Source organism: Bubalus bubalis, chromosome X (genome assembly GCF_019923935.1).
Source record: "Bubalus bubalis isolate 160015118507 breed Murrah chromosome X, NDDB_SH_1, whole genome shotgun sequence".
Taxonomy (NCBI): domain Eukaryota; kingdom Metazoa; phylum Chordata; class Mammalia; order Artiodactyla; family Bovidae; genus Bubalus; species Bubalus bubalis.
Genome location: NC_059181.1, coordinates 143,097,107 through 143,124,514, shown reverse-complemented (window position 1 = coordinate 143,124,514; position 27,408 = coordinate 143,097,107). Strand labels below are relative to the sequence as shown.

General features: G+C 40.5%; 2 protein-coding genes across 2 annotated transcripts in view; both read left to right on the top strand.

Annotated features, from left to right (window-relative positions):
• Window positions 1-120: 120 nt before the first annotated feature.
• Window positions 121-3,643, top strand: LOC112582605 (adhesion G-protein coupled receptor G4-like). Its single transcript, XM_045164463.1, is given in 2 exon segments — window positions 121-1,057; window positions 1,060-3,643. Coding segments are annotated over 2 exon segments (1,776 nt in total). The 5' UTR covers window positions 121-234; the 3' UTR covers window positions 2,013-3,643.
• Window positions 2,158-27,408, top strand: part of LOC123331707 (adhesion G-protein coupled receptor G4-like) — a 53,234-nt gene continuing 27,983 nt past the window's right edge. Inside the window, exon 1 of the mRNA XM_045164358.1 lies at window positions 2,158-3,659. Coding sequence (XP_045020293.1) covers window positions 2,158-3,659 — 1,502 coding nt within the window. The remainder of the gene's footprint in view (window positions 3,660-27,408) is intronic.

The window sequence follows — 27,408 nt, the reverse complement described above, 5'->3', positions numbered from 1 at the left end:
CCATAGACTGCAGCCCAACAGGCTTCCCCGTCCCTGGGATTCTCCAGGCAAGAACACTGGAGTGGGTTGCCATTTCCTTCTCCAATGCATGAAGGTGAAAAGTGAAAGCAAAGTTGCTCAATCGTGTCCGACTCTTAGTGACCCCATGGACTGTAGCCCACCAGGCTCCTCCGTCCATGGGATTTCCCAGGCAAGAGTACTGGAGTGGGCTGCCATTGCCTTCTCCCTATTGAGATGACACCTGTGCTAAGAACAGCTGAAATAGAATCACCATCTACAAATTTCCAGGCTGACTCTTCACCCACCATGGAAGACGCAATATCTACCTTCATACCAAAAGAGGCCTCTTCTATGGCACTTTCTTTCAGGACATCCTCTCCATACACCAGAGCTCAGGGTGTACAGATCGTTATTGATGTTGAGACGACACATACAGCCTTGACTCCTGGGCAAACACTTGCACCTACAGTGGCTGAAACTATATTCCCCACAATCACGGGGCCAGTATATGCACAGAATATACCCACAGGTGGTGGAAACATGCTTCCTCTGATTTCCACTAGATCAGCTTCCACATCCAAGGAATCTGAGTCTGGTCCCACATCAACAAGTGATGAAGGTATCCATCTATTCTTCACAAATGAGATCACTTGGACTTCCAGGCCAGATCAGACCTTGTTGACATCAGTGTTCCATGGGAGTCCTTCTAATACAGAGCATTCATCCACAGCTACTAATGTTATCACCCAACCAGAAGCATCCACAGAGTGCAAGGCCACCACTATGGCTAATACTACTACAGACAGATATACAACAGTTCTATCCAAATTGACATCTCCATGGCTCACTAACTTCTCCATGGTTTCTGGAGTCACATAAGTAACCAAACTGCCTGAGTCTAAATTTAGCACCTTACTACTCAAAACCACCCCTGCATTCACAGGACTTGGAAATGAACTTCTTTCAACACCAAGGGAGACAGGTATTCCACTTGTAGATAGAATATCTACCCTTGCTGATGTGGAACCAAGTTTTTCCACTGAGGAGAGTGCTTCTGAGAACACACAGAGACAAATGGTACAATTGCATTTGGAGAGACAACAGCCCCTGTTCCAGACTCTGCAATGATACAAAGATTCATTGCTACTGTGCCAAGGAAAGAAACAACTTCCCATTATCTTGAGGGAAAATCACCTCTAGCAGTGATGATGAAGGTTTCTCCATTTGCAGCAATGCTGGAAGCAACAGATGAGTCTATTTCCCCCTTTCCTGATGCAGAGAAGCTGACTACCCGATTGGATAATACAACAACTGCTGAGGTGAGAAAAAGTTGGTTTTCTACAAAATCAATGAAAACGACCCCTAAGAGTTCATACAACGAAACTACAGATATCTTGAATTCCACCCACATCTACATAGCACCTTGGACTTCAGAAACTCCACCTGAGGGGAATCCAGCTCCATCTCCCACTTCTGGGAGCACAAAGACTCCATCTACCTCAACCACAAGTAACACAGAGGAGGTCCATGTTTCAGAAATGTCTACTGGTCTTGGGAAAACAGCTCTCCCTTCACAGGCTCTGACAATTACCACACTTATATCTCCTGAAAAAGGGAGCATGAGTGCCCTCTCAGTATCTACTCCCAGGACTGAGAAAAAGATAGTAAGCACCACCTCTGTGACTCACCGTTTCTCACACCGCCAGGACAGCTGCTTTGTAGATACCATAACTTCTGGGACAACCAGGATATCAAATCCTATAAACAATAAAACAACTTTTTTGCACTTGCTTTCACCTGGGACTCAGCCTGAGGTGTCTTCAGTTGCCTCTCTCATTTCTGAAAGCACACAGACTTCCCCTGAGTCCCCATCTCCTTCCACAGCTCGACTATCTAGTGCCAATTTTATAGCTGTGTCTACTGACAGGATCACTACAGCCCTTTCTGCTTCAAATGTATCTATAGCACTTCTTGGGAAAACTTCTATGATAACGTCCATTCATATCTACTAGATGTCCTCACGGCCAGTTAGTGTCACTCCCTCCACCTCTAAAAGGGTTTTGGGCACTCCTACTGTACTAATGACTGGATTTTCTAAAACGGACATTCAGATTGTTTGAAAAGTACCTCTGTAGCCACTTCTGGGCCAGGTCTGAGATGTCCTCAATGTCAGTTGATGTCTCTGCTTTTCCACCTCCTACTGTTTCTTCTGATGCTTCCACAACAGGTGGATCACTCTATACTTCATTGTCTTCAGTTACCCCCAGGCCTTCTATGACCATGCAAACATTGTCATTAGATGTCACACCTTTGACATATGCTGGGTCTGCTTCAAAAAGTTCAGTGGCTTCCGTTGCTTTCACTACTTCAGAAATAACTAAAGTATCATCCAGCATCACACCTACATCCTTTTCCTCCCCAGCAGAGCCAACTTTTCCCTCTGGGAAAACCATTCCAACCACTGTCATGGCTGGGACAGTGACTCCATTCATAGGCATCCCTGTCTCTCCTCTACTCAGTTCTAAGAACACGGAACCTATTTCTTCCATTCCAAAGACCACATTTTCATCATTTCTATCAACAGCCCAACAATCATCACAAAGATATCAGGGCACCAGTCTGGGCATATTTCCTGGGATTACTAACAGCTCCCTTTCAACTGTAAGCAGTGGTAAAGTAACAGCTCTCATAAATACTCATTCCAGAACTGGTGCCCCTGAAAGTGTGCTTTCATCTACTCTGGAAAATCTCCACACTTCCTTGAATATTCAAATTTCCCCATCTTTGACTGGCTTTAAGAGCACTCCTGGATCCACAAAAAGTGTAAAAATTACCATTTATCATTCTTCAAATACAGAAAAGAAGACTTCCTCATCAGAAAATACTTCAACAGCTGAACTGACAAAAGGTGCCATGTCTGTGAATACACCTCTTTCATACCCTCCCTGGATTCCATCCGGTACAACTTCACCCTCTTCGACATTAGTTCTTTTTTCACCTCAAAGTACTGAAGCCAAGTTCTCTACTCCAAAGACTTCTCTTCCTCCTATGTCCCAAAGAGTTGAATCTCCAGTTCTACAAACAAGAACCACATCTAGTAATGCCCAGTCTCTGCTTTTGACTTCCTGGAACACACCCACAGCTGAAGATTCTGAATTTTCAGCTTCTACCACTGCTCATGTACCTACATCCCACAAGAAGCAAACAGAGAGTCCTTACGTTAGTCTAGAGTCTTTGTCAACATTCCCAGTCTCTCAGACTGGTCTTGTACTTGGAGATGTAATGGCAATGTCATCAATTTCCACAACAGGAACTCTTCCTACCTTGGGGATGTCTGAGAGCCCTTCATTATCAATATCTTCAAAATCTATCCCTATTACTTTGGCTGACATTAAGCACACATTTGAGAAGACAACTACATCTGTAACTCCTGGGACCACACTCCCATCAAATATTTCCGATGCTGCTTCAGAATCTATCATTTCAAAGGCTGCTGCTTCACCCATGTTGACTTGGATCTTATCTAGTCTTCCTTCAGGTTCACCTCTGGCAACTAGATCCAATACTCTTCACATTATATCTTCCTCTCCAGAAGAGATAGTCAGTTCACTTCAGTTCAGTTGCTCAGTCGTGTCCGACTCTCTGCAACCCCATAAATCGCAGCATGCCAGGCCTCCTTGTCCATCACCAACTCCCGGAGTTCACTCAAACTCATGTCCATCGAGTCGGTGATGCCATCCAGCCAACTCATCCTCTGTCATCCCCTTCCTCCTCCTGCCCCCAATCCCTCCCAGCATCAGAGTCTTTTCCAATGAGTCAACTCTTCACATGAGGTGGCCAAAGTACTGGAGTTTCAGCTTTAGCATCATTCCTTCCAAAGAACACCCAGGACTGATCTCCTTTAGAATGGACTGGTTGGATCTCCTTGCAGTCCAAGGGATTCTCAAGAGTCTTCTCCAACACCACAGTTCAAAAGCATCAATTCTTCAGCACTCAGCTTTCTTCACAGTCCAACTCTCACATCCATACATGACCACAGGAAAAACCATAGCCTTGACTAGATGGACCTTTGTTGGCAAAGTAATATCTCTGCTTTTCAATATGCTATCTAGGCTGGTCATAACTTTTCTTCCAAGGAGTAAGCATCTTTTAATTTCATGGCTGCAGTCACCATCTGCAGTGATTTTGGAGCCCAAAAAAATAAGATGTAATGGCAGTCTGACACTGTTTCCACTGTTTCCCCATCTATTTCCCATGAAGTGATGGGACCACATGCCATGATCTTCATTTTCTAAATGTTGAGCTTTAAGCCAACTTTTTCACTCTCCTCTTTTATTTTCATCAAGAGGGTCTTTAGTTCCTCTTCACTTTCTGCCATAAGGGTGGTCTCATCTGCATATCTGAGGTTATTGATATTTCTCCCGGCAATCTTGATTCCAGCTTGTGTTTCTTCCAGTCCAGCATTTCTCAAGATGTTCTCTGCATATAAGTTAAATAAGCAGGGTGACAATATACAGCCTTGATGTACTCCTTTTCCTATTTGGAACCAGTCTGTTGTTCCATGTCCAGTTCTAACTGTTGCTTCCTGACCTGCATATAGGTTTATCAAGAGGTGGTCTGGTATTCCCATCTCTTGAAGAATTTTCTAGTTTATTGTGATTCACACAGTCAAAGGCTTTGGCATAGTCAATAAAGCAGATATAGATGTTTTTCTGGAACTCTCTTGCTTTTTCCATGATCCAGCGGATGTTGGCAGTTTGATCTCTGGTTCCTCTGCCTTTTCTAAAACCAGCTTGAACCTCTGGAAGTTCACAGTTCACGTATTGCTGAAGCCTGGCTTGGAGAATTTTGAGCATTACTTTACTAGCATGTGAGATGAGTGCAATTGTGAGGTAGTTTGAGCATTCATTGGCATTACCTTTCTTTGGGATTGGAATGAAAACTGACCTTTTCCAGTCCTGTGGCCACTGCTGAGTTCTCCAAATTTGCTGGCATATTGAGTGCAGCACTTTCACAGCATCATCTTTTAGGATTTGAAAGAGCTCAACTGGAATTCCATCACCTCCACTAGCTTTGTTCGTCGTGATGCTTTCTAAGGCCCACTTGACTTCACATTCCAGGATGTCTGGCTCTAGGTGAGTGATCACAGTATTGTGATTATCTGGGTCATGAAGATTATTTTTATATAGTTCTTCTGTGTATTCTTGCCACCTCTTCTTAATATCTTCTGCTTCTGTTAGGTCCATACCATTTCTGTCCTTTATTGAGCCCATCTTTGCATGAAATGTACCCTTGGCATCTCTAATTTTCTTGAAGAGAGATCTAGTCTTTCCCATTCTATTGTTTTCCTCTATTTCTTTGTATTGATAGCTGAGGAAGGCTTTCTTATCTCTCCTTGCTATTCTTTGGAACTCTGCATTCAAATGGGTATATCTTTCCTTTCCTCTTTGCCTTTCACTTCTTTTCTTTTCACAGCTGTTTGTAAGGCCTCCTCAGACAACTGTTTTGCCTTTTTGCATTTCTTTTCCATGGGGATGGTCTTCATCTCTACCTCCTGTACAATGTCATGAACCTCCATCCATAGTTCATGAGGCACTCTGTCTATCATGTCTAGTCCCTTGAATCTATTTCTCACTTCCACTGTATAGTCATAAGGGATTTGATTTAGGTCATAGCATGAATGGTCTAGTGGTTTTCCCTACTTTCTTCACTAAGTCTGAATTTGGCAATAAGGAGTTCATGATCTGAGCCACAATCAGCTCCTGGTCTTGTTTTTGCTGACTGTATAGAGCTTCTCCATCTTTGGCTGCAAAGAATATAATCAATCTGATTTCGGTGTTGACCATCTGGCGATGTCCATGTGTAGAGTCTTCTCTTGTATTGTTGGAAGAGTGTGTTTGCTATGACCAGTGCCTTCTCCTGGCAAAACTCTATTAGCCTTTGCCCTGCTTCATTCTGTACTCCAAGGCCAAATTTGCCTGTTACTCCAGGTGTTTCTTGACTTCCTACTTTGCATTCCAGTCCTCTATAATGAAAAGGACATCTTTTTTGGGTGTTAATTCTAGAAGGTCTTGTAGGTCTTCATAGAACCAATCAACTTCAGCTTCTTCAGCATTACTGGTCAGGGCATAGACTTGGATTACTGTGATACTGAATGGTTTGCCTTGGAAATGAACAAAGATCATTCTGTCATTTTTGAGACTCCATCCAAGTACTGCACTTCGGACCCTTTTGTTGGCTATGAGGGCTACTCCATTCTTCTTAGGGATCTTGCCCACAGTAGTAGATGTAATGGTCATCTGAGTTAAATTCACCCATTCCAGTCCATTTTAGTTCACTGATTCCTAGAATGTCGACGTTCACTCTTGCCATCTCCTGTTTGACCCCTTCCAATTTGCCTTGATTCATGAACCTGACATTCCAGGTTCCTATGCAATATTGCTCTTTACAGCATCGGACCTTGCTTCCTTCACCAGTCACATCCACAACTGGGTGTTGTTTTTGCTTTGGCTCCATCTCTTCATTCTTTCTGGAGTTATTTCTCCACTTATCTCCAGTAGCATATTGGGCACCTACTGACCCGGGGAGCTCCCTTTTCAGTATCCTATCATTTTGCCTTTTCATACTGTTCATGGGGTTCTCAAGGCAAGAATACTGAAGTGGTTTGCCATGCCCTTCTCCAGTGGGCCACATCTGTCAGGCCTCTCCACCATGACCCGCCCATCTTGGGTGGCCTCACAGTGCATGGCTTAGAAGAGATATTAAAATCCTGACATTTCTGACTTCTGACATAACACCAACACACCCACTCACTCACTTTACAATAGGACCCTTTGTTGGTGTAAGTGCTGTACTCACCAAAACCACCCTTACACCTACCATGGGCGGTATCACTACGGGCTTCCCAAGTCCTTTCCCTGTGTCTGTAAAAATCACAGACGACAGTACCTACATTTCCAAATCTTCTGAAGCATTTTCCAGAATCACTGTGACTGCCAACTCCAGGACTGTGCCTCAAGCTGCATCCTTTAGCAGAATGAGTAAATCACCTCCAGTTGACCATACCCTATCTGTTGGTGCCATGTTTCTACCTAGCCCTACAACAACATCTGCATGGAGCAGAATCCCAGCTGCACCAGCACCTGCTATGTTAGTTCTTCCTAAGCCCACACAGGACTCCCTTCTAAATATAGCCGCCACTACATCTGCTGCTACTGGAGCCCCATTTCCGCTCATCTCCACTGGAGTAACACATCCTTTTACAGCAAATGTGTCCTCATCACCTTCTTCCTCTTTTGAGACAACCTGGCTGGACTCCACACCTTCCTTTTTATCTACCGAAACTTCGACTTCACCTATTGCCGTTAAGTCCATAGATATGTTCTGCAATGTATGTGGCATAATAGAATGTATGCACAATGGGATATGTGTTCTCAAAGAGAGCCAATTCTCTGAAGGCAGAAAGGGCAAAAGAAGGGTACAGGTGTTCCTTATCTCCTTCAGACAGTATCTACAGTGGGTACCTTATTCCAAACACAATTCTCTAGCCATCTTTCTTACCTTTCCTTTATTGACATATAATGCAAATATATGACATTTTTAAGCCTCCTTTCCATCCATTTTGTTCCTAATGCTCTGACTCTGCCAGTGTGGACATGGGTCAGGAACCTTACCCCCTTCCCTATAAGAAGATTATATGGCAGTAGGTCCAACATGTTGACCACATACCAGAAAACACCAGAAGATACTCTAGCTTGCTCTTTTTGAATTCCGTTAATGCAGGTTTCAGTCTTCTCCAGTTCCCATCTCCAGCTGTCTTCTAATGCTTATCTGTGACCAGGGAGTATATGGCTTCCAAATAATTCAAATATTGGATGTTCCTTCAACTTTTATATATAGATATAGACATATACATAGATATTTTTTTGGCCGCACCAATAGCATACAGAATTTCCCCAACCAGGAATCAAACTCATGCCCCCTGTAATGGAAACGTGGAGCTTTAACCACTGGACCACCACCAGGGAAATCCATTTTCTCAACTTTAATATTCTAAAATAGAAAATTTTTTAAATTGAAATTTGATAGTACAGACAAGAGAAACACGGGAATAAAGAGAAAAGCCCGAAGCATAAAGAAGGGCATAGGAAGAAATAAACATTTGCTCAGTACAAATGAACCTGTGAGATAGTGTTCAGCTTGGCCACTAAAAGGACTGGAAATCTGTTGGCCAATGAAAACTCGGATTTGGGAGGAGTTGTAGACTATCTGTCAGTTGTGCAGAAATCAAGGAACAGCCCAAAAAATTAACTTCTGCAAGTCCGGTCAAAACCGCTCTTCACTTTAAAGAAACCAAATAATGAAGCCTCATTCTTAAACTCTGCTTAATTTAACTCCAAGGTCAAGAACCAGTACTTTTGGATCCATATACCAAAGCAAACCAGGATGTACCCTGGCATCCTGTCTGAAATTTTTACAGAGAGTTCCCTACTTGGGGAACCTAGGAGAGCTGTTATAACATAGTGTATGCCATTGTACTTAAATATTTTTGTTTTCTGTACTTTCATTTCTTCTCTCTTTTATGCAAGAAATGTTTTATTTATCCTTATGTTTTTCTGATAATAAGCAGTAATACCTACTCTCTGTAAAAAATTCAGACAGGATGCCAGGGTACATCCTGGTTTGCTTTGGTATATGGATCCAAAAGTACTGGTTCTTGACCTTGGAGTTAAATTAAGCAGAGTTTAAGAATGAGGCTTCATTGTTTGGTTTCTTTAAAGTGAAGAGCAGTTTTGACCGGACTTGCAGAAGTTAAATTTTTTGAACTAAAGGAATGAAATTGATCTCCTTATTTTTACAGTTTCCTTTTATAATATTGAAATGCGCCTCTCTGTCTTTGATGAAGAGCCAAGGATCCCTATTACCAGTGTTGGAAAAGAATTTGCAAAAAAATGGGTAAATAATCTATTGACTATTTATGCTACATCTAAAAAAAGTGAATAAATATATGTATATAAATATGTAACATCTTACAGAAAAACTTGAACTTTTTAGCCAACCAGATATATAGAAAACTAGGCTGCAGTTTTTTCTATGCATAATACGTTACAGCACATTGGTTTTGATTTTTCTTTTTGCTGCAAATTTATCCACTCTGTAAGCAACACCATGAAGATGTATGTGGTCTCTCTTTTATAGTGTCAATGCTGGAAAGCTTTTTATGAGGTGCTATTAATTGGTTTAGAACTGTACATGTCTCTCCACTGATATGAATTCTGCACCTTTGCCACGTTTCCCTGCTTGGGGAACCTAGGAGAGCTGCGATAACATAATGTATTCCATTGTACTTAAATATTTTTGTTTTCTGTACTTTCATTTCTTCTCTCTTTTACGCAAGAAATGTTTTATTTATCCTTACATTTTTCTGATAATAAGCAGTAATACCTACTCTCTGTAAAAAATTCAGACACTAAAATCTGAAACCCAGAAAATAAATGTCCTCCCTAATATCACTTATTATATTAACACCTCTTAACAGTTTGAAGCATTTTCTTTCAGATTTTTTCTATATATACTAATAGTGATTCATACATGTTCTTTTGCAAAAGTAGCTGGAATCATGCTAATTATGCTATTCTGCAACTTGCTTTCTTTTCACTTAACCGTGTGTCTTTAGGCTCATTCATGCTAGTAAACATAGACCTACCTCATACACTTGAAAACAATTTCCTTAGGCGGTTGTAATGTGGTAGCTTTAATCCAGGCATCCTTTGGAGGACATTTAGTTTGTTTCTATTTTTTTTCTCTATTTGGAAACAATGCTGACAATAATGCTCTTGCAATAAATTTGAAGGAGGTGTACTTGAGTATTTCTGTAGGATAAATTCCTAGAACTGGAATTTCTAGGTCAAAGGACATGAATATTTTACATCTTGATAGCTATCATTAAGTGACCTCCCAGATAGGTGGTACCAACTTGCACCCTCACCAACAGTAACTGATGATGTCTGTTTCCCCTCTCTCCCCATCAGCATTTATTTTCAAGTATATACAACATGATTATAAGTGCTTGAAAATGGGTTGGTGTATTCATCCACCAGGCCTGCTATAACAAAACATGATGTACTAGGTGGTTTAAATGACAGACTTTTTTTCTTTTTCTTTTTAATTGAGGTATAATTGATTTATGATACTGTGCCAATTTCACACACACAGCAAAATGATTAAATTATGTATATATTATTTTACAGACATTTATTTTCTTACAGTTCTGGAGGTTGGAAGTCTAAGATCGAGGTGCTGGCAAGGTCGGTTTCTGGTGAGGCCTCTGTCCTTGGCTGCTCACTGTGTCCTCACACATGGACTTTTCTGTGTGTGTGTACACAGAGAGATCTCTAGTGTCTCTTCCTCTTTTCAATAAGGACACTAGTCCTATCAGATCAGGGCTCCACCCTATGACCTCATTTAGCCTTAAGTACCTTCTTAAAGGCTTCCCTGGTGGCTCAGATGGTAAAGAATCCGCCTGCAATGCAGGAGACCCAGGTTCAATCCTTGGGTCAGGAAGATCCCCTGGAGAGGGAATGACAACCCACTCCAGTGTTGTTGCCTGGAGAATTCCACGGACAGAGGAGCCTGGTGGGCTACAGTCCATGGGGTCACAAAGAGTCAGACATGACTGAGTGACTAACACTGTGCACTTTCTCTACCTTCTCAAAGTTCTTATCTCCAAATACAGTCACATTCGTGGGTTAGAGCTTCAACACGAATCTTGCAGGGATGCAGTTCATCCCATACCAATAGGTAAAATGTAAATCAAAAAGCTGAGTGGAGCAGATGGAAATGTTAAACCAACTGAAATAATAAATGCAGCTTAATGATCACATCATCTCAGGTAACTTTGCTGGGTTAAGAAAGAGGAGCAGGAGTACTAAAACAAATGTTTTATCTTTTACAGTTGAATTCTATATTTCAAGACAGTGAATTTGTTCTTGCTAATCTGGCTGTTCAAATTAAAAGCAGGTATGTGAATGTCATCTGCTGTGGGTCTGTTCCTATCTGGAAGGTATATCCTTGGTTTTTGTTTGAGACTGCTGCATTTTGAGTTGCATCTTCCCTTCTGACTATAGGTTCTCTTCGGATTGATAAAGAGGTTTGTATTATTACTGTAAGATATAAAGTCAATGAGAGAACAAAACAGAAAAAAGTAAATAGGGGAAGTAGTGGAATTGGACTCAGTTACCCCTAAAACCCCTCTTAGCTTTAAAATGCTATGCTTCTGTGACTTGGGGGAAAAAATCATGTCTTAAAGGGATGAAAGGTTAGGGATGGCCATTGTATGATTGATAAGGCCTTTTATTTTTGGATAATGCACTTTCAAGAATTAGAAATTCTTTTTTTTTAAATTTTATTTATTTTTAAACCTGAAACGCTGTATTAGGTTTGCCAAACATCAAAACGAATCCGCCACAGGTATACATGTGCTCCCCATAAGGGAACTTGCAATGTTTCAAGTGAGGAATGCTAGCTAGTTCCGGAATTGCCTGGGGCACAGATTTGGAGAGGTGATTGCAGTGAAATTGGCAGGTGCTGAGTACTATCCAGAAGACCGTAACAAAGTTAACTGGTCATCTGAGGAATATTTTCTTTGCTCTTGTCCTGCACATATACTAGTCCTCTGTTAAAGGAAAATCCCAAAGAATCCCTTTGAAAAATAAGCATGGTTCTGGTACACCATGGTTAGCTGATTTTTTAAAAAACACTGAGTGTGACTGCCTGTCTTCCATACACTGGGATTTTTGTTTCTTTTGCATGTTCAAACATAAATGGGTTCAAGAAATTTCACAGAAAGTAACGGAAGTAAATCCATGATAGGTTATTAAAAGAAAATTGGAAATGTCTAAAGTATACACCATTCTTTCAAAGAACTATGTCCATGATTTTTCTTTATTACAGAGGTAATATGTGGTCAATGTAAAAACTTAGAGCTTTACAGAAATATATGACATGGACAGCAAAAATCTCCAGAAAGCTGCCTTTCCCCACCTACTTTAAGAACTCTGCTAAATGGCTTATTTTATATATTTATATATTTCTCTAGATTTATTGTCATGAGTTTACTAAGAGAATGGGACCACATTCTGTTTTACAACTTTCTTTTCTTGCCTTAGAATACATCATGTATATCCTTTCCAGCTAATACTTACAGATGTAGCTCATTTGTTTTAATGACTGCATAGAATTCTTTTGTATGGATGTGCTGTGGTGTATTTATCCAACTGGACATTTGATTTTCTTCACCTTTGTATATATATTGTTATACACCCCTGCTGATACTATTATGGAATAGATCCCTAGAAGTGGGATCGCTGAGTCAAAGGCTTACCACCATTTTGGTATGCAAATAATGACCCAGCTCTTTTTTTTTTTTTTTCAAGAGGGTTGAACAAGCATTTTAGACCCAGCTCTAATTTTAAAGTGTCTCCTTAGAGCCCTAGTATTATCCGAATTTCAAGCAGGGGGATTCTACCATTCTACCCACAGTTGTCTTTCTCCTGAACTTGTTCTCTCATGTATTTGGTACTGTGGTTTATTTTCCTATAATTTTCTGGTGATTTTGGTACAGAGACATTCCTGGGGAAGAACTAACCATGGACCAATTTGTAAGTATTTTTTCAAAACAAATCCACTTGCAACCCACTCTATACCTGATTATATAAGGTAAATAGCTCTTCCATTCAAGTGCATATTATCAGGCAAGGTTCAGCTGTAATAATTGAAGGGCAAATTACATTACTTTCTTTGGGATCTGCACAAGAATACACTAAGAAAACCAATCTCTGCGTTTCTGAACTGTCTATGTGCTAAGTTTTTGAGGCACATTTTGGAGTCTATGGGAGTATGGAATGATTTGAGGATTGCAAATGATAAATGAAATTTCTTGGTTATAGGCATCTGGCAAAGAAACCTGTTTTTTCCAAGAGTGACACAATTATTTGCAAAATGGGCGTTCACGTAATAAATCCACTCTTGTGTAGAATTCAAGTCAATGTGACAAAACTATCTCCCATTATTTGTTCCAGTGCCTTAAAGCTTTACAATGTTAGATTCTGAAAGAATTAGTATGCACCAAGGTTTTAAGTTATTTAAATCTGAGATAAATATTTTGACTACGCAAAATATAGTCAAGCCTACAGTGCATTCCAAATTATCTGCCATCACTTAAAATGATGTAAATACCTGAGTCAGAATGTAAAAATTGAAAACAGTATACATAATGTGACATAACTAAAATTCCTCTCAAATAATAGGTGTAAAAGCCTTTCGGTGGTAATGTGGCCCCCAGAGTCAGGCTGCCTGAGTTAGAATCCCTGCTTTTCCACTTCCTGATTATGAGAACTTGGGCAACTTAATTAAACTCCCTGTGCCTCAGTTTCCTCATCTGTAAAACGGAGATAATAATATGACCATTCCTCACCAGGATGTTGGAAAGAAGGAATGGAATAACCCACATAGAGTGCTTAGTACAGGACGTAGAGCATGAAATCCTGGTAGTGTTTTATTTGTCATCACCATGTTTCGATCCAGAGTCTGAAGGCTTTGATTCTGCTGCCAGTTCTGTGACCCGTCAGCTGTGGGATACTGGGCACATCATTTAATTTCTCTGAGACTAGAAAATGGGGTGACACATTTGTGCATTATCCACCCTACAGTGTTGGTGTCAGGACTAATGCATTGATGTTTTGCAGGTGCTTTGTAGATGGCAATGGGTTACATAGATGTAAAGTATAATTATGATTGTAGTTGTTAACAATAGGCCTGTAGTCGATTGTGACATTTGTTTAAAGGTTTCAGTGACTATGTACTTTTTTGTTTGCGTTATTTGAAACAGAGAAGGGCAAGGACTGGCTACAATTTCCCACGTACCGTACAGGTAGGAGCTGAGTTTATTCAGAGCTGGTACATTTACTTTTAATTTTCTTTCCATTTAATTCTGTATGTGTAGCCTGTTGGTCAGAGCTGTCAGAGGGAGATCAAAGTACCTGCTGGTTATTTTGCAGATGCTGTAATTGGGCTCTTGCCTTCAAGAAATAAGTTGCTTCAGTTGGTCATGGCACAGCCTAGCAGCCTGTCTGCTGCCTCTTTGTAGTGAAAAGAAAATGGGGTCCAAAGTGGTCATAATTTGGGGATAGGGCAATATAGTGTTGTCATCAAAAAACTCCACGAAATACTGAGCAGGGAAATTGCAAAACAACCTGGAAAGCAGCCTCGGTCCTGTTCAGGCTCGTGGTCCAGGTCCTCCTGGAACGCTGGCTATTATTGTTGTTCTGCTTGATGCAATCCAAGAAGGACATATAGACCTAGAGGGGTGGGATGGGGGTGGGTGGGAGGAAGATTCAAGAGGGAAGGAGTGTATGTATACATAGAGCTGATTCACCTTGTTGTACAGCAGAAACTAACACAACATTGTAAAGCAATTATACTCCAATAAAAAAGAAAGAAAGAAAGAAAAAAGGACATATAACCACTGAAGTTTCATGGGAAGGTCATTAAAATATTCAGGGTGCGAAGGGTAGAGGGTCTGTTCTACTCTTGCAGCAAGAGGAGAGGTTTAAAAAGAAAAGTCCTCTTCAAACTGAGAAGATGAAAGCCAAGAAGAGACTGGCTACCAGTGGAACGGGTAGTATGAACAAGGACTTCACTACATACGGATCAACGGTGGGGATGGGGCAGGCGTGGCTTCGATTGGACATAGAGAGAAATTCTGAGTAAACACAGGCACATCTGACTTTTAAGAGCTGATAGGAAATATAAGACAGTATTCCTCCAAAAGATGGATCTACAAACAGAAATGGAGGAAAAGCATAGGTAAACTTGTGAGTCTGAAATGTGCTTTGTAATGGAAGATAGAGATACTGAGAATGTCTGAGGACCTCGCTATAGAGCTTGAAGTTAAGAGCAGCCCTGTTCTTTCACATCATACCTTTAATGGACAGAACATTCCAAAATAAGATATTAGGTCTTTGTGACCTTGGTTAAGGCTCAGTTTCTTCATCTGCAGAATGGGGGTAATAATAGCACTACCTCATAAGGTTCTTGTGATAACATGAATTAAAACATGCAGACAAGAGCTCTACAAATGTTGGCTACTATTATTATCATCATTATTATTTTATTATAGAAATAGGCCTTCTGCAGAACACAGTTTTCTAGACTAATTGAGCCTGTGCCTATTTGCCTTATTATTGAGGTAATGATGGATAAATTAGAGACCAGAAGAGTAAAAGGTTTTCTCTGAATGCTCCATCTTCTCTCTTAATTATCACAAACCCCTAGAAATTGCATAGCTAGTCAATTTCAACATAATGCAAATGTTGCTGACTGTTCTTTTAAAAATGGGTTTTGAGTTGTTTGTTTTGGATATGAGAAAATTTATCAGATGACTTCAATGTGCTATACTCCATCATTTCTGAAGATTTTCCACTTAATAGCTGTAAAATGCTTGATATTTATGGACTACTAATTAAGTCATCTGCACAGAGTTTCAGCACCGCAGGCCAAGTTGCACTCTGTGGCCATAACTGCAACATCTTTCTCTTTTGCTCTGCTTTTTAGCTGTCTTTGTCAGGGCATCATAAAGGCCACCTCTTTTTTAGCACCCACCAAATTGATTAGCAGGATCAAAAGTAAAATACATGGCAACTTCATGCATGGAAACTTCACACAAGATCAATTGATATTATCAGTAAAGTCTGGACATGCTGCAGTGAGAAAACTAGGTAATTTGGCTGAGTGTTTTCATATGAATTAATTCCCTTTTTTTATTAAGTTCCAAATGCACGCATAGCAAGAAACCCTGCCTTCAGAGGGGGAGAGAAACTGTCTTTAAGTTCCTTTCCACATCCTTGGTATTCATCGTGCCCTTACAGCCTTTTTACCTGGAAGAGCTTGTAAAAAAAACCCCAGAGTACCAGAGGATTTACCAGAGACCATCGACCTGCTCTGGATATTAGCAGCAGCCAGTTCATCAGTGGAGTGGGAGCACTTTTTCTCTGGCTTAAATACTTAGAGAAGGAGAGGAAGGTGTTTTATGTCCTTAGAGAGGAGACTGGGATGGCTGGGCAAGGCTTGCTGACCTGCTTCTCTGGCCACCCTGATTTCTGAAATCAAACAAACCAAGTGGGTGGTCAGTAAAAACTGGGACTTTCTAACAAAAACTTAGCTCAGGACACATCTCCCTTTATGTGACAACACTTGGCAGCAAAACTTTGCTTTTAACATCAATATCAGAACAGAGCATCCTGATCTATACTACTTATGATGAATACATTGAATTTATTAAAACCAAGTCCAGCCCAAAGTCCATTAAGAAAGAGAAGTCAGCCTTTAGTGTCTGGTCACTGCACCCCAAACTATTAACAACTGCACTCAAAAGGAAGGCAGTCGGCAGGTGGGGACTTTCGATTTTTACTCTACATCTCTTTGTGTGGCTTGACGTTTTTCAATGCGTATGTACCATTTTAATGAAACCAAAGCAGAAAAACTGTCCTGTCAAGTGGTAGTTTTAAAGCAAAGGACCAAATGTGAGATCTGACTGGGAGCCTTATTTTTAAAAAAAGATTCAATTTAATGTTATTTTCAACCTGCTTTAAATCACCTGGTAGAAAAGTTTCCCCTTTTATTTGCTGATGTTTATGTGCAGGGTAATAATGATGGGTGGTAATGGATGTTCATGAAACTTTTAAGTGCCTTTTGCCCTTTCAAATGCGCATTCATTTTCTCTGTAGAGCCTAGAAAGTGCAAAGCCGAAGAAACAGCCTCTAAATACAAAGGGACATATAAGTGGCTCTTAACCAACCCTACTGAGACAGCCCAAACTAGATGCATAAAAAATGAAGACGGAAGTGCTACTAGACTCTGGTATGCACCGGCTAAGTTCTAATTGCTAGTTGGGTACACAAAGATCTGCTTAATTGGGAGCATGTTTCCAAGTCCTTTGAGCACACCTCCTCCTTCCCTCTCTAGTGCCCATCTTCCTTTCTTTCACCTTTTGGGTCTGCTTAAGCATACACATGCCACGTAATAACAACTCAGAAAAAATTTCAAGATGACAAAAGAGAAAAAAAAAAAAAAAAACACCCATGATCCTACCACCTGAACACAGCTGCTTTTAGGTGGTTGTATTTTTTTTCCCACGTAGCCTTTTATGCATTTTAAATTTTATGTATTGGTATTCACCCTTCTTATAGCAGTAATGTTATTTAACCTTTCACTCAGTGGTTTATCAAACATTTTCCATGCTTTACATTTATTGTCTTAATGACCTTTTCAAAAACCTGCCTCGAAAGCTACCTCGTTGATAGGCCATAATAATTTACTAAATCACTCTACTATTCTTTACTTTCACATTTTCCTTTTTTCATCAGCCCCTCTTTTCTTGCTCTTTGCTACCGGTTTATGCCATTAACTTAAGTGCACAGACGGGAGGGACAGCAGGTTTTGACAAAAATGTAAAACCTGTCTTTTGGAAGGTGACTGAGTCCTACCTCTTCTTCCCTATGCCTAGTCACTTAGTGAGTAATGCAGCTTTTATGGTCACAAACAGAGCTCACATCTGCCCTTTCCTTTCTGACCCCACTGCCACTCCCTGGGTGCCTACAATTAGAGCAGTCCCCTGGCCTTCTAACTGCCCACTTCCTCCTCACCCCCAGCTCTACTTCACACTGCTGCCAGCATAATTTTCCCGAAGTATGGCTGCCAACATGCCGATTTCCCACTCCAGTTCTATACTGCTTTAAGGATTAAATCCAAAACCCTAAATAAAGTACTTAAGACCCTCAGGCCCCTTTCCTTCCCCTGCAGATGGACCGTTGCCCTTCTGGACTTGCATCTCTTTCTCTGCTTGTGCTATTTGCTCTCTTTGGTTGTAGGGAAGGGGCACTTTCTCCATCTCTGTTCTTTTAGTGCCCAGCTCAGCTCAAAAGTTACAAATAAGTTCTCCTTGCTTGGTGTTTCAATAGATTCCGTTTCATTTCTACAGTTTTTCCATTTCATATTTCGCCTAATAAATGTAGTTACATTTACAATCTCAAAGCACCAAGTTGCAAGCTCCTCAAGGAGCTGTCTTGTTTGTCTGTAGTACCTACTACCGGTCCTAGAACACAGAAGACTCCCGATAAATGGGTTAGCTGATTTGCAATGAACTGGCTTGAACTGGATCGGGCATAGTGGAGGGTGGATGATGCGGGCCAATGAACCACAGTGGGGGCTATACTGTCTTGAGTGATTGAATATGCTGAAATAAAGACCACAATTGTAACAGGAATTTTCTCTTAAAATGAGGTAAGAGGCAAAAGTGAGGGTAGGAGTCATGTCCAGAGAGGCAAAAATCTCTGCCTTGACTCTTGGTCTAGTGGACGTGGCCCTGCCCCATTTTGGGCTCTCTTGCCTGTCTATGCTTCCTTTATGGGAACCCTAGATTCACTTGCTCCCCAAGAGCAAAGTTTTCTTCACTGTACAAACACTGGGTTCCTACCTTTGCCATCTCAGCTAGGAATCTGGCAGTAGGCTAAGGGGAGGCATGCCAAAGACATACCATGTTCCTTCACCATTCGCTTTCAAACTATTTTGACCTCATCCTCCAACAATGAAGATTCTGTTCGTCTCTCCTCTCTTTTTCAGCTCAATCAGTATCGACACTGGCAAATCTCACTGGGAAAAACCAAAGTTTAAACAATGCAAATTGCTTCAAGCGCTTCCTAATAAGATTGTGGATCTTGCTAATATTATAATAAGTGACGGTAAGACTATTCTGCACACATTAGAGAAATAATGGATCCTCAGTTAGTTTGTCTACTTGACCTGAGATCAGAGAGAATACAGGCAAACCTCCCATAGGAAAATCTACCTGACAACAATCCAATTTCAGAAATGAGGTAGGTATTGGTGGTGAAAGTGGGAGTGGAGCATGAGAAGTCAGAATTGTCAGTGATTTTTGTTTCATAATATTTTCTATTTTATGATGTTTGGTTAGTTATTATTTTTGTTTTATTTAATTTTTAAGAGTTTTAGTAGATAATACTTCATATAGTTCAATATTGAAAAAATTAAAAAGGATATGCTGTAAAACCTCTTCCTCCCACAGCTGACCCCAGCCACTTAGTTAGTATCCATGGAGATATCTATGCATCTATAAGGAAATGTGCATGTGTATGTATATTCTTCTTCCCTTTTTGTACATATAGTGGAAAGTGATATACATGCTGTTCTGTACCTTGCTTCTTTCTCTTAATATTATATTGCAGAAATTATCATATTAATGTATGAAGAGCTGCCTTATTTTTTTTCACTGCATTGCATTAACACAGATATGCCCCAATTGATTTCTTTAAACTGTTGCCTATGGATGTCCATATGGATGGACATTTAACTTGATAATTACACCTTGTTTTCTAAAAAACTGCTGTAATGGATATTGTGCACGTGTCATTTTGTGTAAGTATGGTATGCTCAAAGCATAAATTCCCAAAAGTAGAATTGCTGGGTCAATCATACCTTTTTAAAGATAAATTATTTTTATTTGCTATGCCAAAATTTTTTGAATTGATAATGCTGTACTTTACATTAGCATTTCTTTTTTCTTACTTGCTTTATTTCTTCTGGCATTTTTGAATACTGGAGTGGGTAGCCTATCCCTTCTTCAGTGGATCTTCCTGACCCAGGGACTGAACTGGGGTCTCTTGCATTACAGGCGGATTCTTTACCAACTGAGCTATCAGGGAAGCTTTAAAATTGAAGTATAGTTAATTTGGGCTTACCTGGTGGCTCAGTGGTTAAGAAGCTGCCTGCTACGCAGGAGCTGCTGGAGACGTGGGTTCGATCCCTGGGTTGGGAAGATCCCCTGTAGGAGGGCATGGCATTCCACTCCAGTATTCTTGCCTGGAGAATCCCATGGACAGAGGAGCCTGGCAGGCTACAGTCCATGGGGTCACAGAGTCGGACATGTCTAAAGCGACTTAGCATCCATGCATGTATAGTTAATTTACAATGTGTTAGTTTCAAATGTACAGGAAAGTGATTCAGTTATACGTGTGCATATATATAAATTTTCAGATTCTTTTCCATTGTATGTTATTACAAAATATTGACTATAGTTCCTTGTGCTATACAGTGGGAACTTGTTGTTTATCTGTTTTGTATATAGTAGTGTGTTAATCCCAAACTCCTAACTTATCCCTCCCTGCTTCCCCCTTTGGTAACCATAAATTTGTTTTGTCTCTGAGTCTGTTTCTGCTTTGTAAATAAGTTCATTTCTCTCATATTTTAGATTCCACATATGAGTGATATCATATGATATTTGTTTTTGTCTGAACTACTGAGCTTAGTATGATAACTTGTAGGTCCACCCATGCTGCTGCTAATGGCATTATTTCGTTCTGTTTTATGGCTGAGTAATATTCCACATATATATACCACATCTTCTTTATCCATTCATCTATCAATGGATATTTACATTGCTTCCATGTATGGGTTATTGTAAATAGTGCTATGAACATTGGGGTGCATGTATCTTTTCAAATCAATCATACTTTTCATGATATCAAAATGCTCTCTGTAATAGTTGCACCAACTTATACTCCCACTTACAAGGTGTGAAAGTGCCTGTTTCTGAACATCTTCAAATCAACACAGCATGTTATCAGAGTTTTGGATATTTGTGATTTGATAAGTTAATCTCAATGTAATTAAAAATTTTATGGAGATATTGACATAAAATTCAGCCATGTAATGTATACAGTTCAGTGCTTTTTAGTGTATTCACTAGATTGTGCAACCATCACCACTAATTCTAGAACATTCTAATCACTCCTAAATGAAACGCCATACATGTTAGCAATCACTCTCCATTCCCTCTTTCCCCTAGCCCAATCTACTTTCTTTCTTCTTTTAATTTAATTTTATTGTTGTAAGAACACTTTACGTGAGACCTACTTTCCTGACAATTTTAAAATGTACAATGCATTACTATTGACGGCTGACACAATGTTTTATAGTATATATCTAGAACTTAGTCATCTTGCTTAACTGAATGTTTATGCCTGTTGATTAGTAACTCCTCACTTCCCTCTCCTCTAAACCCTGGTAATCACCATTTTATTCTGTGCTTCTGTGAGTTTGACTATTTTAGATTCCACATATAAGTGAGATCATGCATATTGATCTTTTTGAGTCTTGCTTATTTCACTTAGCATTATACTCTTCTGTTTCATCCATGTTGCTGCAGATGACAGGATTTCCTTCAGCAATATGTGAACCGTGAACTTCCAGATATTCAAGCTGGTTTTAGAAAAGGCAGAGGAACCAGAGATCAAATTGCCAACATCCACTAGATCATGGAAAAAGCAAGAGAGTTCCAGAAAAACATCTATTTCTGCTTTACTGACTATGCCAAAGCCTTTGACTGTGGGGATCACAATAAACTGTGGAAAATTCTGAAAGAGATGGGAATACCAGACCACCTGATCTGCCTCTTGAGAAATCTGTATGCAGGTCAGGAAGCAACAGTTAGAACTGGACATGGAACAACAGACTGGTTCCAAAGAGGAACAGGAGTTCGTCAAGGCTGTATACTGTCACCCTGCTTATTTAACTTCTATGCAGAGTACATCATGAGAAACACTGGGCTGGAGAAGGATGAGATGGCTGGATGGCATCACTGACTTGATGGACGTGAGTCTGAGTGAACTCCGGGAGTTGGTGATGGACAGGGAGGCCTGGTGTGCTGCAATTCATGGGGTCGCAAAGAGTCAGACATGACTGAGCGACTGAACTGAGCTGGACTGAAGGCCGCATAACATTCCATTTAATATGTATGTATACATATATACGTATAATAAAATTTTATTTATTCAATTACCTCTCTACAGACTCTTAGGTTATTATATATTTGTTATTATGAATAATGCTGCAATGAACAAGGAAGTGCAGATATCTCTTTGAGATAATAATTTTATATCCTTTGGATATATACTCACAAGTGGTATTGCTGGATCATATTGTAGTTCTATGTTTAACTTTTTATTATTTTCCACAGTGGTGCAGCAGTTTGCATTTACATAAACAGTGTATCAGTCAGTCAGTCAGTTCAGTCGCTCCGTTGTGTCTGACTCTCTGCAACCCCATGAATCGCAGCAGGCCAGGCTTCCCTGTCTATCACCATCTCCCAGAGTTCACTCAGACTCATGTCCATCGAACCAGTGATGCCATCCAACCATCTCATCCTCTGTCGTCCCCTTCTCCTCCTGCCCCCAATCCCTCCCAGCATCAGAGTCTTTTCCAATGAGTCAACTCTTCACATGAGGTGGCCAAAGTACTGGAGTTTCAGCTTTAGCATCATTCCTTCCAAAGAAATCCCAGGGCTGATCTCCTTCAGAATGGACTGGTTGGATCTCCTTGCAGTCCAAGGGACTCTCAAGAGTCTTCTCCAACACCACAGTTCAAAAGCATCAATTCTTCAGCACTCAGCTTTCTTCACAGTCCAACCCTCACATCCATACATGACCACTGGAAAAACCATAGCCTTGACTAGACAGGACCTTTGTTGGCAAAGTAATGTCTCTGCTTTTGAATATGCTATCTAGGTTGGTCATAACTTTCCTTCCAAGGAGTAAGCATCTTTTAATTTCATGGCTGCAATCACCATCTGCAGTGATTTTGGAGCCCCAAAAAATAAAGTCTGACACTGTTTCCACTGTTTCCCCATCTATTTCCCATAAAGTGATGGGACCAGATGGCATGATCTTCATTTTCTGAATGTTGAGCTTTAAGCCAACTTTTTCACTTCTCCTCTTTCACTTTCATCAAGAGGCTTTTTAGTTCCTCTTCACTTTCTGCCATAAGGGTGGTGTCGTCTACATATCTGAGGTGATTGATATTTCTCCCGGCAATCTTGATTCCAGCTTGTGCTTCTTCCAGCCCAGCGTTACAGCGTATAAGGGTACCCTTTTCTCCACACCCTTGCCAACACTTGTTATCTATTTATTTCTAATAATTACCATCTCATTGTGGTTTTGATCTGCATTTCCTTGATGACTAGTGATGTTGAGCACCTTTTCACATACCATTGGCCTTTTGTATTTCTTCTTTTGAGAAGTGTCTGCTCAAGTTCTTACCCTATTTTTAAATTCAGTTCTGTGGGATTTCTTCTACTGAGTGGTTGGAGTTATTTGTATATTTTGGAAATTAACCCCTTATCAAATATATGGTTTGCAAATATTCTCTCCCTTCTGTAGGTTGTCTTTTCGCTTTATTGACTATTTCCTTTGCTGTGAGAAGCTTTTAGTTTGATGTAGTCCAACTTGCTTTCTTTTGGTTTTGTCATCTGTGCTTTTGGTGTCACATCCATGAAATCATTGCCAAGATCAGTATCATGAAGCTTTTATCTTATGTTTTCTTCTGGGAGTTTTCAAGTTTTAAGTCTCAAATCCACTTAGAGTTGATTTTTGTGTGTGGTATAAGATAAGGTCCTATTTCATTCTTTTGTATGCAGATATCCAGTTTTCCACTTGTTGGAGAGAGTCTCTTTGCCCATTGTATATTCTTGGCTTCCTTGTTGAACGTCAGTTGATATATGGATTTATTTCCGGGCTTTCGATTCTATTCCATTGATTTATATGCCTGTCTGCATATGAACTTCATACTGTTTTGATTACTGTAGCTTTTTAATATATTTTTTACATCAAGGAGTACAATGCCTTCGATCTACTTTCTCAAGGTCAATTTGGCTGTTCAGGTTTTTTTTTTGTGGTTCCGTATGAATTTTAGAATTGTTTACTCTATCTCTGTAAAAAATGCCATTGGTTAGACCAGTTTGGTGAAGTCTGTTTCCCCTGCAGTGTACACCCTTTGATGCTGCTCCTTAAGATGAAGCCTTGGAGATGTACACATTTTCCTTGAGCACTAGGAATGACTGTGGCTCTAGCTGAGTTCTCTCTGTTTCTCTGATTTCCCCACTAAGCTGCTGGCTGGCCTGCCTCTGTTGGTATCACAGCCAACATCCTAGTTGATAGTTGATTGCTCTGTCATTTTTTACAAAACCCTAGGGTATAAATGGAGAAGGCAATGGCACCCCACTCCAGTACTCTTGCCTGGAAAATCCCATGGGCGGAGGAACCTGGTAGGCTGCAGTCCATGGGGTCGCTAAGAGTCGGACACGACTGAGCGACTTCACTTTCACTTTTCACTTTCATGCATTGGAGAAGGAAATGGCAACCCACTCCAGCGTTCTTGCCTGGAGAATCCCAGGGATGGGGGAGCCTGGTGGGCTGCCGTCTATGGGGTCGCACAGAGTCGGACATGACTGAAGCGACTCAGCAGGGTATAAATTGCTCCACCGTTTGATCCAATTAAAGTCTGTGCCCTTGTTAGGAGAAGAGTATTACCAATCTTTGAGGCTTTCTTCTATCCTCCTCTGGGCAAAATATCTGTCCTATGGGGCAAGAGCTTGGGGGTGGTGATGGTGGTGAATATGCCCTTCACCAGGTACTTCACTAGGGTCTTCCCAATGCAACAGGAGCTGTGTGTGTGCGCTTGGGCACAAGAGGGACTTATTGCTGACACTCAGCTGCTGCCACTGCCTAGTATGGATCTTCAACAGCTCAGAGTTGGAAAGGTGGGAACTGCAAACATTCACTTGCCATCAAATCCACTCAGAATAGTTCTTCCATCTCAGGGACCTGGGGGAGATGCTAAGTGCCACTCAGCTGCCTAGCCCAGTGGAACAATTCGCTCGCAAGGCAGATCTGTGGAGGATGGGTGCAGTTCCTAGCTCAGATGCCATGGCCCGCCACTGCACTTGACAAATTTCTGTAGACTTTCTTCAATAAATGCTTGTCAGTCTGCTGTAAGATCTCCCATCAATCTCCGGAGACTTTGAATGATTATCTTAGCTAACTTTGACCAGCATCAGAGATCTCTCTTGGTGAACGTTTCCCTAAGCCTCTCCTTACTACACTATCCTGAAAATCCTGCCTCTGCTTGTCAGTGTTTTTTAAATTATGCATAAAGTTTTGCACACAGAATTTCGGTTTATGCACATCCTGTCGGGCATTGCTCTACTGCATACAGTGGTTTCCTCCCATCATGAAGAGTTAGAAATTGAGATGTAGGCATTCCAGTACCCTGCAAAAGGGCCAGGGAAGAGCCCCGAGGCAGTGAATTTCTGAGTCTTGTCTTTTTGCAGAAGATTTAAGTTTGAGATCCTTGCCAAGGAATACCTAGAGGAATTAGAAAAGCAAGCACCTCTCTGATGGTTTCTGGATCTGAAATCATGAGTCCGGGCAAGAGAGAGTGTTGCAGCTTGAAGTGAGTGGGTGGCAAGATAGAAAGGTCTGTGTTTCCTGTTGGCCTCACTCCTTCTGAGTGACACATTTTTCTTAGACATGCTAATAGAATTTTCTCTGTGGAAGAAAAAGTTAACAAACACCCATAACAACAACCAAAGCATGGCGTTGGATTGGGATTTTTAGAAAATTAACTGTTAGAAGTCACTTTATTTAAAAAAATCTGCAGAGAAACAGAAGAGTGAGAGGGTGACTCTAATGTATATAACTGAAAAATAAACTATCAAATGTATTAGCTTTGGAGGAATCCTTCACCTTGTAAGGTAGAAGCTTAATGACAAATGAGTACAGTTAAGGAAAGAAAAATGCATTCACGTTGAAACAATTTTTCTTTAGCTTTCAATCTTGCTGACAAGTGTGAGATATCTTGATTGGAGAAAACTCATAAGTTCCCCACTTAAATTCTCAATTCACAAAACTCCTTAATATCACAGGTAGAAAAGCCACCCTTATTTCAAAGTTCTGTAGATTCTTCGTTGTGCTGAATTTTTGTTACCTCTATGATGTTGAGGCTGCATCCCTCTCTGAAGTTGGCTTGAACTTTTCACAAAACTGTCTCCTGTCTGTGTTCATTCCACCATCAGGGTAGAAGAGTATGTGATTGATAGAGAATGATGTAATTCTCAGGATGTCAGGGAGAAGGCCTGCAAAACACAGCTGCTCCAACCCCCAACACCATGGAGAAAAGGGGCAAAGGCACAAATGCTGTAGCAGGAAATGATATTGAAGAACACTAGCTTTGGAATCAAACAGGCCTGGATTAAAATTTGGGTTAGGATCTCTGTGTCTTAATTTCTTAATCTATATAAAAGACATAATATTAGTACCCACCACATAGGTTTAAGGTGATGATGAGGTGCAAAGAAATGTATGTATACAGCCCTGCTATGGTATCTTGTCTCCAAAGTAGCCACCATCGATTCATTCCCTCCTTGTCAACTGAGAGTAGAATCAGAGCTAGCTTGTGACTGCTTAAGCCGATAGAATTGGGCAGTAGTGACTGCTGCACCATTTATGGAACTAACTTTTAAGAAGACTGGAATCTTCTCCTTCCTTTCTATTGGTACGTTCTCATCCTCTTAGAACCCAGACTCCAAAGCCCAAACAGTGGTGTGCTGGAAAATGTTTCATGGCAAGCTCTATGGGGAAAAAGTAATACATTTGTAGCATTTGCTGATTTCTTTGCTGTAATACTCCTCCCAAGGCTGAACACAAACTACAACATATAGCACTGAACATCAAGTTGGTAAGAGATGCATGAACACAGTAGATGTGAACAATCACAAGACCATGGATTATTAAAATGCAGTAAAATAATTAGGAAGTAATGAGTTCTGATTATCACTATTATTTGTAATATGTTTTATTTAATTGGAAGTTTATGTAATTTAACTTTTAATAATGGCTCACAAAATTCCTGAAAATGTAACGATTGCTTCTCAATAGTTGATACAAGCTGGCTCCAGTACACCATAAACCAGATCCAGCGTACCACTGAGCCTAAGCCAGCGGGAGAGGGCATGTGTAGGGAAGAGCCTCAACTGACTCAAGAGGCAACAACCTCAACTGACCAGTCCATGGTAGCTTCAACTGCCAGGCGTGTGAGGGAGCCATCTTGGACTTCCAGTCCAGTCTAACCTTCAGATGACTCCAGTCCCACCTGTCATCTGACTACACCTACATGAGAGACTCCAAATGAGAAGTGCTCACCTGAGGTTTATCAACACAGAGAACAATGAGAGAGAACAATAAACTGTTGTCTTAAGTCATTAAGTTTTGGGGTTGTTTGTTCTGCAGCAGTAGATAACTAGAACACTGGCTTATAGAAGTTGCTCAATGAATAACCGATGTTACTGTTTTCATTATTGTAATTACTGGCAGATTAATTTTAACTACTTCAAGCAATGGAGGTTATTCTACAGCTAATAAAGGAGGATTCCTTTTATTGCTCTTGCTTGGGACCTTAGAATTTTTACACAATGCATGTAATTTGTCTTGAATTTTGCTTAAA